General features: G+C 49.2%; 2 protein-coding genes across 3 annotated transcripts; one reads left to right on the top strand and one right to left on the bottom strand.

Moving 5' to 3' along the window:
• Positions 1-534: 534 nt before the first annotated feature.
• LOC117848418 (probable LRR receptor-like serine/threonine-protein kinase At1g63430) lies at positions 535-6,118 on the top strand. 2 transcript variants are annotated; one of them, XM_034729824.2, is made up of 13 exons: positions 535-1,207; positions 1,518-1,656; positions 2,120-2,191; positions 2,276-2,419; positions 2,517-2,666; positions 3,022-3,129; positions 3,204-3,274; positions 3,650-3,889; positions 3,974-4,179; positions 4,248-4,380; positions 4,493-4,650; positions 4,824-5,039; positions 5,548-6,118. In XM_034729824.2, the coding sequence occupies exons 1-13, from the start codon at positions 958-960 to the stop codon at positions 5,791-5,793; spliced, it is 2,133 nt and encodes a 710-aa protein (XP_034585715.1). In that variant the 5' UTR covers positions 535-957; the 3' UTR covers positions 5,794-6,118. The 2 variants fall into 2 exon arrangements, with proteins under 2 accessions (XP_034585715.1, XP_034585716.1); XM_034729825.2 differs by having other exon boundaries at positions 538-1,081.
• Positions 6,119-7,572: 1,454 nt separating this feature from the next.
• Positions 7,573-9,368, bottom strand: LOC117848420 (oxalate--CoA ligase). Its single transcript, XM_034729826.2, has one exon. The coding sequence runs from the start codon at positions 9,296-9,298 to the stop codon at positions 7,712-7,714; it is 1,587 nt and encodes a 528-aa protein (XP_034585717.1). The 5' UTR covers positions 9,299-9,368; the 3' UTR covers positions 7,573-7,711.
• Between the last annotated feature and the right edge of the window lie 2,787 nt (positions 9,369-12,155).

Raw genomic sequence — 12,155 nt, 5'->3', positions numbered from 1 at the left:
CAAGTGTCCAAACGCGACGAGACAACCGTGCTGTCCTGGACAGTCTTCCGTTCCCCATTCCCTTCACTGCTGTTACCAACGCATTCCTATCTTGTACCTGTGCACGATTGACACCAAAGTATGTGCGCCGAGCAACATTACTGTTATCGTATTAGCAAAACGCATCCGAAAAACAACTCTTGGTTCTCATCTAATAATCCAAAGCCTCTAAGAAGATTCAGAAAATTGTTGGACCGCATTGGTGGTGCAACAGAAAAGAACAAGTCACCAAGAACAACAGTCAAAATCAAACATTTCTGACCAATCAAACCAGAGATCAAACGGAACTCTTTTTTTAAAAAAAGAAAAAGAAAAAGAAAAGAAAAGATCTAGGCGAAGCGACAGGAGTCCCCAATGGCAGCAGGGAGATTAAATTAGTGCTAATACTGCCATGCCATTAGCAGTCTTAACAAAAGAGAGAGATGCTGATGCCCCCATAACATACTAACATAATCCCTGATTATGCTCGCTAGATTACATTACATTACATTTGGAGCAGAGTAGTGCGCGCAATAACTAGTCCGCCACCTTCCTCCGACGACGACGATCCCCTCCCCGAGCCGCTTCCTCCGCCTCCGGCCTCCTCGCACTAGATCCTCCCTCCACACGACATCCTCTGCCGCTGCGCCTGGCCCCGGCGGCGTCTGCTGCTTCCCTTGCTCGCCTCGCCTCCCTCCTCTCTTTACTCCAACTGCTCCCACTCCCCAACCAACTCCACTCCCCCACTCCCATTTTTCTCCCCCTTCACCCCCACGTGCCCGTGCTGAGCGGCAGCGGCGGTGCCCAGACCGGCCGAGCAGCGGCGCGGCCACCCATGGCTCCGTGAACTGAACCCGTTTGCGGCCCCTCTCGTGGAATATTCACTCGTCGCGATCAAGCTGCGGTTGGCGATTTGGCACCACCAGCTTAGGCTTGGACATGAGCGGGCGCTGGGCTGCGGCGGCGCCGACGCCGGTGCCGAGCCTCCTGCAGGTCCTCCTCGCCTTGCAGTGCGGCGTCGTGTTCCTGCAATGCTCCGCCGCCTCTGCCATGAGCCGCGACGGTGAGTGCTATTTCCTTCTCCTTTTCCGTTCTTCATTTTCCACGGGGAATTTGTGCGGTTTCTGTGCGAATTCTTGCAGCCTCAATTTGCGCCCCTTGTGCTCCCCGTCGGTTCCATTGCTAGGAGGTACTATGTTTTAGTTTCTTCCCTTTTCTGTTCGCACTCCTGATTTTAAACGGTCTTCAAATTTTGCGCCCTGATCTGTTCTCCTCAGACATGCATCCGTTCCTGCCAAATGCAACCGCTTTACTGCCATCTTTAATTTGCAAAACGAAAAAATCGAAATATTTCTCCCTTCTGCGCATACATTTTCTGATCTATGAGCTCGTGACACTGTTGTAACATATGATCTGATAACTGTTGCTGCTTACTAGCTAGTTACGATTTGAATTTCCCCGTTCTAGTCCTTTCTCTCTGATGTGTGGATTTGTGCCAGTGTCGGCGCTCATGGCATTCAAACGCGCCATCATCGAGGACCCTCACTCCGTGCTATCAGACTGGACTGATGCGGACGGCAACGCCTGCGACTGGCACGGCGTGATCTGCTCAGCGCCGCAGGGTTCCGTCATCTCACTGTAAGGCAACCCGCCGCTCTCCTGCTCCTAGATCTCACTCATGGTCTCTTTGCTTCATGCTTGGCACCCAGTTAGCAGCATGCCAGTATCAGCAACCTGCTAATTGTGTGCTGTGTACTGAAGTGGACAGGGGAAAAAAGAGCTTTAGTTGCTTATTAAGCTTCGAATCAGTAGGATTAGGTATTCAAGTGAAGGCTTGTTTGGTACTTAACCACTTCCACTGGCTCGTCCTTGGCAGCTTTGATGTAGATGTTTGGCATAGTGCATGTGCAAACAGCTCAAAAGATGCAGTGCGATTTTCCAGTTAGATGTCACCGCTACTCGGTAGTCAGTAGGTTTGGTTCACACTTCACAGGCTGACAGGCAAAGTCCAACAACATTTTGTACTTGCCTACTAGGTCAAACTCTTTTTCAAATGGATTTGCTGTCAATGATTCCGTGATTTGGACTTTGCATCTTGCAGGAAGTTATCAAACTCATCACTCAAGGGATTCATTGCACCTGATCTTGGACGGCTTAGTTTCTTACAAGAGCTGTATGTTCCTTTTCTATGTCGTTTCAACTTGTGTTCTTAAGTTAGCTATACCGTTTCTCTGAAGTTGTTTCATTTTCTGGACAGGTATTTGGATCATAACCTGCTCTTCGGCACAATCCCGAAACAAATAGGCTCATTGAGGAACCTGAGGGTTCTGGATTTGAGCGTTAATCGGCTCACTGGACCTATCCCTTCTGAGTTAGGCGGCTTGAACAGCGTGAGCTTAATGTAAGGCACATGTCTTATTCTTGCACTTGTAACTTTCTGGTTTGACGTCATCAGTGATACCTGAACTAAAGGACGCTGCTTCATTATTCTCATGTAGAAATTTCCATTCCAATGGGTTGACTGGGAATATACCACCGGAGCTGGGAAAACTACAGAATCTCGTTGAACTGAGGTTGGACAGGAATAGATTGAAGGGATCAATTCCAGGAAGCAATGCTGCCAGTTTTTCTCCTACTGCAAATATCGGGTTGGTGACTTCTAACTCTTCTTTTGCATGGTGATCCATAGTCATACTGTACCAAAGATATCTATATAAATTTTCTAGAATTGCCAGATTTCCCAATGCACTTAGTTACAGCACTGCTATTATACTATATATATTCATGGAACGAATACATGTATGGCCAAGTTAAATTTTAATTTGCGGCATAAAAATGATTCATGGAAAAACAAACAAAACAAATGATCATCAGAGCAAATGAGCAATGATCATCATAGATGCTTGCCAATTGTCTCTGTTATTACGGTTTCCAGTCAGAGCAAAGCCACCTTTCAGTGTCCTGAATCCTGATGTTGTGTTACTTTATCTGTTGCTCCATCAGATCCACAGCTCACAATGGACTATGCCCTTCACCCCGATCATATTTTGGGGATTTCTCTTACAACTTTCTTGTCGGAAAAATTCCACCCTGCTTGAAATATCTTCCAAGGTACTATTAGATGATATACTTGCTACCATTTCTGTATATCATTAAATTTGCCTATTTACAAGGCCTTTTTGCAGGTCAAGTTTCCAAGGGAACTGCTTCCAGGATGAGTACTCTACCCAACAACGAGCTTTGCAAATTTGTATAAGTATGTACCTTGTTTTCTACTACCCAACATAATCACTTTAAACTTGATATGTTTCAGCTACTGTTGTATGTTGTACCTGAATAGAATGATTTTATCACTGAATTGAAATACTAAACATAAACATCTGTTGCTATATCCGTGCTATACCTTTAGATGTTTTCTGTTAGAGTTTGTTATCACTGTGTCACACTAGACACCTTTTTTCATACACTTACATCACAGAACATTTTTTTTTACTTTTTACTCATGACCTATCGATTTGAAATTCAAGCAGAAAATGTGGATTGCAGCTGTATACTTCATAGGCAACACTTTGTAGTTTCCCAGGACCTCATTGCAATCCCCACTGAACATGAATCTGCTCTTTTGTCATAGGTGGTTCTACTGGCCAGCGAGGTGGCATAAATGGAGCCAAACATCCTGTACATAAGCATGAAAAAATGCAGCAACCAACTTGGCTCCTTGTTTTAGAAATTGCAACAGGCGTTCTTCTGGTTGTCTTTGTGATAACTGGTATCGTTACTGCTTCCAGAAGCTGCAAGCTGAAGCCTTCTATAAGAATATCCTCATGGAATCGATCAAAGAGTTGGAGCGATGAGATAACAGTGTTGATTGGTTAGTATTAACCTCATTGCCCAAAAGAACAGTCAATGAATCAATCAATCTGAATTTTGGCTGATGTATCCATGTTCTCTCCAGATTCTGATATGCTGAAAAGTTTACCAAAATTAAGTCGCCAGGAGCTTGAGGTAGCTTGTGAAGATTTTAGCAACATTATTGGCTCGACTCCTGAGACAGTAGTCTACAAAGGGACAATGAAGGATGGTCCTGAAGTTTCAGTCATATCATTATGCGCCTTCGAAGGTCATTGGACTAGCCACCATGAACTCTTTTACCAAAACAAGGTAAGTTATGTAACATTATGGGATACAAACACTTCCGTTTCTGGAAATTAAATGGGATGATTTTTCAGGTTATTGATCTGGCAAGATTGAACCATGAGAACATAGCAAAGTTTCTAGGCTACTGCAGAGAGAGTGATCCATTCTCAAGGATGCTAGTCTTTGAGTATGCATCAAATGGGACCTTATTTGAGCATCTACATTGTAAGTCGTTCTCTTTATTTTTTTTGGTAGTAATGCCTATTTCATGTCTATTTTTTTGGTAGTAATGCCTATTTCATGTCTAATAGATTTTATTGTGAACGTTTTTCTTTAGATGGAGAAGGAGCCCAGTTATCTTGGCTTAGGCGAATGAAAATAGCTATTGGGATCGCCCAGGGTCTAAGATACTTGCATACTGAGCTGCAACCCCCATTTGCTATATCTGAGCTGAATTCGAATTCCGTGTACGTTACAGAAGATTTTACGCCAAAGGTATATCCTGCACATAAGCTAGTAAACGTGTATTAGTTGATTCAGCCACTGAAGACCTACGCCCTTTCTGTTTTTTGATTATCTTATATTTATTTATTTATATTTATCTTTCTTGAGTAAATAGTATCAAAGTTGGCGAAACAATCATTTTTCTGTTCTGTGTCTCTTTGCAGCTGGTTGATTTCGAGTGCTGGAAAATGATGTTCTCAAAACATGAGAAGGCTCCAAGCCACTTCAATAGCAAAGCTTCTTTCCCTGGTCACGGGGATTCTGCGGAGGATTTACATGCAGATATCCAAGGCAACACGTATGCTTTCGGAGTGATTTTACTGGAGATTATCAGTGGGCGGCTTCCATACTGCAAGGATAAAGGCTATTTGGTTGACTGGGTGAGCCAATCTATGTCCTTTATTATTTGTTTCTTACGCTGCATGTTTTACATAAAAAACTAAGTGAGTCTGGTCCACAATCCTAATTTCGTACCGCCACGAACTAGACTGCAAAATAAAGTTCAGAAGTAGAAATGGGGGCTGCAGGTTTGAAAAAACTATGGGTGCAGATGCGTTGCACTTATTACTAATATCTGCGAAGGCCATCTATTGGTTTCATTAACTGAAGAAGAAAAAAGGGCGCTCACTGCTGATTCTGATTTATGTAAAAAAAAGCAAGCCCAAAATCCTAATTTCACGCCACCATGAACTAGACTGAAAAGGAAAGTTCAGAAGTAGAAATGGTGGACTGCATATTTGAAAAACCATGGGTGCAGATGCGATATGCTTAGTACTAACATTGTGAAGGCGCCAAGGCAAAAAAATGTATTCACTAATTGAAAGAGTCCATTGGCAATTGGCAAAAAATGTGCTCACAGGTCCCTTCTGATTCTGATTGTTTACGCAGGCTACCAAGTTCCTCCAGCAGCCCGATGAGATCGGGAAGCTAGTCGACCCGGAGCTGAGCAACGTGAGGACGGAGGACCTCGCAGTCCTGTGCAGCGTGGTGAGCCGGTGCATCGACCCTGACCCTTCCAAGAGGCCGTCGATGCAGATCATCACCGGCGTGCTGGAGAACGGGATCGACCTGTCGGCGGCCGCCATCCTCAAGGAGTCGTCGCTGGCGTGGGCCGAGCTCGCGCTGGCCTTGTGACATGCCTACTACCTTCCCATACCCTGTAAATTCATGGTCACCCACACTAATATTAGCCACGACTGTTGTCTGCTTGACGTATAGAGAGAGGCGTTGGATGTGGCGAACGAGCAGGCGTCTTCTGCTGAGTTTCGCTTTCGCGCACGACACTGATTGTTTCGACTGATGTAATACGGTTTGATATAGCTGATGATGGTGTGAGGGGAGGCATTGCGAATGTTTGTGCAATGCTATCGCCTGTCTGTCTGATGAAAACTTATCTGGCATCTCGGTTGGCCGCCCCTATGGATTGATTATTGATATGATCAGGTAGTAGTGCTGCTCAGATCTGTGCTCTTTGTTCGGTTGTGTGTTCCTTGTTTGCTCCTCGTTGCGTGGAGCATGAATGGTAGGCAATATTGACCATGGATTTGGAGAGCGCGACTGCTCTGCTCCTGTATCCGGCTCAGGACGAAGCAATCGTGCTGTGTGGCCTGGCCTCCCTCCGCCTCTCTGCGTGCTCAGGCCCCAACAAAAAGGGTACCGTGATATGAGCGCATGACTTATCAAACCCAGCAGGAATCAAGTTAGCTGAGGTGCGTGTGCTCCTGCTCCATGTACTCAAAGATAAAGCTGAGGCCTACTCAGCTCGCAAGCAAAGATGGTCAGAAAATGGCGGAAAAGGGGTGGACGGAGAGGAAAGGTTGTCGCTCTCGCACTCGTGATGACCAGGAACTTGGATTACGATCTACTGGCTGGCCGGTATTCCAGGACCGCTTCCGTCCGTCCGTTCTCGTGTTGCTGTATGTGTCGCGACGACGAGGCACTCCACCATTCGTGGTGTAGCTCGAATATTCGCGCACGATTGGATGTTTGGATTGATTGCTCACATACTTGCTCAAAATCTGGGACAGTCTAAGGAGACGTCGCTGTCGGAGCTGTTGGCGATCGACACCGGAAAAAACTGGAAAAGAGAGCAAGCAGGTGACGACCTGACCCCTCCTCCCTCGGCGCCTAGTGACCTGCAGGCAAGGACACACCATTTTACCGCTCAAACGTCAAGGTCGGAGGCAGACTTGCGATGCATTGCAAGCACAGATGCAGATACTCTCTCGCTGCCACCTGCCATCGCGCGTTCCAGAACTCGCCACGTTACACCAAGCTAACCGGTGAAGCAAAGTACTCAATGCGCAGCCACAAGCAGGTACGAATACAGAACAAGACAAGAGCTAACGGAAAGAAAGCGGTAATGGCAATCACCACACGCACCACGAGAAATGCTTATTCACTGTTTGTCACATGGTCCACCTCGCAGTCCTGCGGCAATAACATCTACTCCTTCCATGTAAAATATTTGCCACCGTTCTTGTTTCCTTTTCATGCGATATTTACCCTTTATCTTATTCAAAAATTTATGGCAAACATAAAAAATTAAATCATACTTAAAATACATGTAACGGTACCGTGGACTTACGAACAAAATAGATGTTGCTTACGTAATTTTCTGAATAAGATGAATGATAAAACGTACTGGTAAAAATTAAATTTTTATCAGCGACAAATATTTTGATATTTTGTTAGTGGTAAAATAAAAATACACACGACGGCGCACACACTGGTTAGGCAGCGTTACCGGGTAACGCTTTGGCTTGCACCGTGAAGTACAGAGAAAGGGGACAGTTTTTCTCAATCTGTTGAGAATCATAGGAAAGAGGATATTTTTTCTCAATATATTGGAGTTGCTCGAAACGAAAGCAGTAATAGCATTCAGCTTGTGTGTGGAGAGAAAAAAAATGCAAATTGCGTTATGAAGTAAGTTGTACCAAATAACATAGTTTAGGAGGTACATTGAGCCAGAACACAATTTGGATTATCTGGACCTTTCACTATGCCGGAAGGAGGGAGCAAATGAAAATACACACGGCGACGCGCGCACTAGTTAGGCAGCGCTACCGGCCTTGGGCTGCACGACGAAGTGCTGCGCCACGATGCGGCGCTGTATCTTGCCTGTCGCCGTCTTGGGCAGGTCATCGGTGACGAACACCTTCTTGGGCACCTTGAATGACGCCAGGTTCTTCCGGCAGTGCGCCACCACGTCGTCCTCCCCGATCACCAAGCCCTCGCGGGGGATCACCGCGCAGTTGATCTCCTCGCCGTACTTGTCGTCGGGGACGCCGAAGGAGACGGCCTGCTTGACGGCGGGGTGGTCCAGCAGCACGGCGTCCACCTCGATGGGAGAGATCTTCTCGCCGCCGCGGTTGATGAGCTCCTTGATGCGCCCCACCAGGTGGAGGTACCCTTCCTCGTCGACGACGCCGATGTCCCCCGTGTGGAACCACCCGAACCGGAACGCCGCCTCGTTCGCCTCCGGGTTGCCCTTGTATCCCGCCGTCACGTTGGCGCCCCGGACGCACACCTCGCCGGGCTTCCCTGCCGCCACGCGCGCCCCTTCCTCGTCCAGGATCGCCATCTCCTGCCCCACGGGACGCCCCACCGAGCCCGGCTTCCGCGGCCCGTCCTCCGGCAGCGGGTTGGACGTCATCAGGTGCGACGCCTCCGTCATCGCGTAGGCCTCCAGCACCGGCGCCCCGAACGCCGCCTCCAGCTTCTCCAGGATCACCGGCGCCAGCGACGCGCTGCAGCTGCGGATGAACCGCAGCGCCGGGTACCCCGCCGCCTCCGGCTTGGACGCGTGGCGGTCGAGGATGATCTGGTGGATCGTCGGCACGGCCGTGTACCACGTGGCGCCCGCCGCGCGCATGTCGGCCCAGAAGGTGGACGCTGAGAAGCGCCCGGCGGCGGGGAGCCTCACCGAGGCGCCGGAGGCCAGCGAGCTGAGGAGGCCGCAGAGGAGGCCGTGCACGTGGAAGAGCGGCAGCACCACCACGGTGGCGTCCGTCTCGGCGAGGCGGTACACGGAGCGGATGTTCCCGACGGACGCCGCCAGGTTGGCCTGCGTGAGCGGCACCCCCTTGGGACGGCTCGTGGTCCCCGACGTGTGCAGGAACAGGGCCACGTCCGACGCCTCGTTGTGGTCGTCTTTTTCTTGGTGGAAGCCGTTCCCGTTGGCCGCGTTGGCGGCTGCGAGGCCGTGGAGGTGTACCGGGCCGGCCGCGTCCTTGAGGGTGGCGGCGGCGTGGGGGAGGCCGAGCTTGGCGGCGGCTGCCTGCGCGGCGGGGTTGCCCTCGGCGTTGGTGAGGAGGAGGCGTGACTCGGAGTCGGAGAGGTAGAACTCGAACTCCTCCTGCGTGTAGGCCGGGTTGAGTGGCGCCGCGACGGCGCGGGCGCGGATGACCGCCAGGAACATGATCACCAGCTCGACGGTGTTGGGGAAGGAGAGCGCGACCACGTGGCCGGGGCGGACCCCGGCGTCGGCGGCCAGGCGCGCGGCCGCCGCGTCGACGAGCGCGTCCAGGGCGGCGTGCGTGAGCTCGAGCTTCCCCGGGACGGTAACGGCGCGGCGGGACGGGAAGGCGGCGGCCGCCTTCTTGAGCAGCGCCGTCAGAGTGGGGGCCTCCTCCGCCATTGTTTTGTTTTGCGCGTGGGGTTCGTGTGCTGTTGCGTGGTGCGGGGGGCGAGGTTGTTTGTTCGGTTGGCGCCGTGGCCTGGTATTTATACGCCCGGCCGCCCGGGCCTCGCTGCCTCGTCAGCCAGCGGCGGTTGGTGCGGTGCGGTGCGGTGCTTTCCTTCCCGGTGACTGCTGTGGACGGGAAGAACCCAAACCAAGTTTGATTTCCTTCCTGGTGAGTGCTGTCTGCTGTACAGAGAGAGCAAACGCGGCGGCCGTAAAAGCGAAGGATTTTTCAGCCGACCGGCGGGTTCAGCTGCGTCTTACAGCGGGTAGACCGTGAATCTTTCAAACTTTGAAAAGAGAAATAGCCCGTGTGCTGCCATGGCTGCCTTTCAGCTGCACCAGGACATGTTTGTTCGTGGACAGGAAAAAGAAAAGAAAAAAAAACAAAAAGAAGAAATTGTAGATGGAGACCAGCTAGCCGTATATATCAAGTTTTCTTTTGATAAAAAAAGAACCGCATATATCAAGTTGGATCCAGCTCTTGACGTGCCCGGATTATGTTGTGCTTAATGATAAGATATGACTAATCAGATTTGTTTTTACTCGCAAAGTAAACAAACACGGTTGCGTGTGCGCGGGGGGCAAACGAAAAGGAGCTGCACCTTCATTCACGCTGCAGAGTCACGAGAAAGATCCGGCCGCCCATGGCAAAAGTGTCACGAGTGCAGTGCATACTCCTCCGTTCGAGAGTTGTGCTCGGACAAGTGGCCCGCCGGCCGGCGCCCTAGCAAGATGACCGGTAGAGCTCGCAGTCCTGAGGTCACCGGTCGCGACAAAGAGAGAGAGAGAGGCTGGTCCAACTCTTGTACTTGCTACGATGAACAGTCCGGGTGCTCCAGTGTTCTGATGAACAGTCAATTGGGGCAGGGCCAACCACAGTGCATGTGCAGCCGGCCTAGCTTCACCAGTGGACTCCCTCTCACCATTTTAGTCACGAGACGAGGCCTTTGGTGTTTTGTTTTTTTAAAAAAAAATGGTAGTAAAAAATGGAGTAAGTTTAGATACTCCATCCGTTCCAAAATTATAAGTCATTTTGACTTTTTGAGAGTCAAAGTATCTCAAGTTTGGCCAAATTTATACAATAAAGTGCTAACGTTCATGATACCAAATAAGTACCATTGTTTCTTCATTAAATATATTTTCATAGTATATCTATTTGATGCCATAAATTTTTGTGATCTTCTCTATAATTTTAGTCAAATATAAAATAGTTTGACTCTCTATGAAAGTTAGAATGATTTATAATTTCTAACGGAGGGAGGGAGTACTGTTGTTGCACTTTTCTTAAGTAAAAATTAATTAATAGTCGTCAAAGATAAGACTTTGAGACAAGAAGAAGTCCACCGATACTTATGACCGAATGCACTACTTTCATCATGGTCACACACGGAGGCAAAAGGCTAAACCAGTTTATACCCTTTTTTTAGATAATGAAACCAGTTTATACCTAGGCAAAATAATTATGGAAAAATATTGACTCTGTTTAAATGCACACGTCACGGCTGACAACACCAGGACCATCGGTCGTAGCTATCGTATCTGTCGACTGCGACAATACAAACTGAGCCATTTTGGTTTTGGCTGTCACTGTCCTTATTAATTTTAGCATTTGGGAATCAATGCCAAACGTATCGGAGGCAACCGGTGCTTAATGCTTGGTGCGTGTGGCAGGCGGAGTGGAAGCACACGACACAACACAAGTAAAAAGGTGAGGTTTTCTTCCATCGGGGCGCCAAGCGGCCGGTACGGGTGTTCGGGAGGAGGGAGTTAAATTAGCTCCCGTCACATCGAAAGTTTGGATACTAATTAGGAGTATTAAATTTAGACTAATTACAAAACTAATTACACAACCCCTAGGCTAAATCGCAAGACGAATCTATTAAGCCTAATTAGTCCATGATTTGACAATGTGATGCTACAGTAACCATTCACTAATGATGAATTAATTAGGCTTAATAGATTCGTCTTGCGATTTAGCCTAGGGTTCTGCAATTAGTTTTGTAATTAGCTTATGTTTAGTCCTCCTAATTAGTATCTGAACATCCGATGTGACAGGGCTAAAGTTTAGCCTCCTCCTTCCAAACACCCCCTAAGAGTAACGTATCAAGTACTAGGAGTAGATATACTGAGGATCCGTTCGGTTTTCTTGGAATGGTCCGGATCGAGGTCCGTTCGGAGCGGATTAGAGCCGTCCGTTTCCAAGTCACGTTTGCATCGGAATCATTGTTCGTTAAGACTTGGCTTGGAATGAAAACAGTCCCGGCCTAGCTTTCCCCCACCCTCCATGGCCCGGTTTGAAGCCCCATCTCCCCTCCGGATCGGTTCCTAGCCATGACGCGAGGAGCTGGCGGCGCACGAGGCGAGTCGTGGAAGGCTGGCCGAGCTCCATCAGCCTCAGATCTACACGGGGCGAGCTCCACCGACCAAGCAAGCATGGCGTGAGCTCCGCGCGGGCCGGGCGAGTTGGAGGTCCGCCGAGCAGGCGCCCTCCTCTCACGGCTGCGTTGGCGTGCTGCCGGATGGAGCGGCTCCACGTGCTGGAGGTCGGCGGCGCCCCGCTGCAGGACAACACTGTGAGGGACACCATCGCCTCGCTCGTGCCCCGTCCCTGGATCTCCACCGGTGATGCTCTCAGGTGCGTTCTTTTGCTAATTCCCTTGGCACGCTAGGATTTCTTCTTCTTTTCTTGGTTTTGTTTCTTGGCAAATCTTTTTCGAAAGTCTCGTTTTCTTGCCTGTGGTGACTGGATTTGAAGATGATGCGTGGAGCGAGTAGTAGCCGTGGCTGCGCAGCGAGCACAGGGAGCGGG

The sequence above is a fragment of the Setaria viridis genome, chromosome 3, assembly GCF_005286985.2.
Source record: "Setaria viridis chromosome 3, Setaria_viridis_v4.0, whole genome shotgun sequence".
Classification (NCBI taxonomy): domain Eukaryota; kingdom Viridiplantae; phylum Streptophyta; class Magnoliopsida; order Poales; family Poaceae; genus Setaria; species Setaria viridis.
The sequence above is the reverse complement of the archived record's forward strand: the minus strand, read 5'-3'. Positions and strand labels throughout refer to the sequence as shown.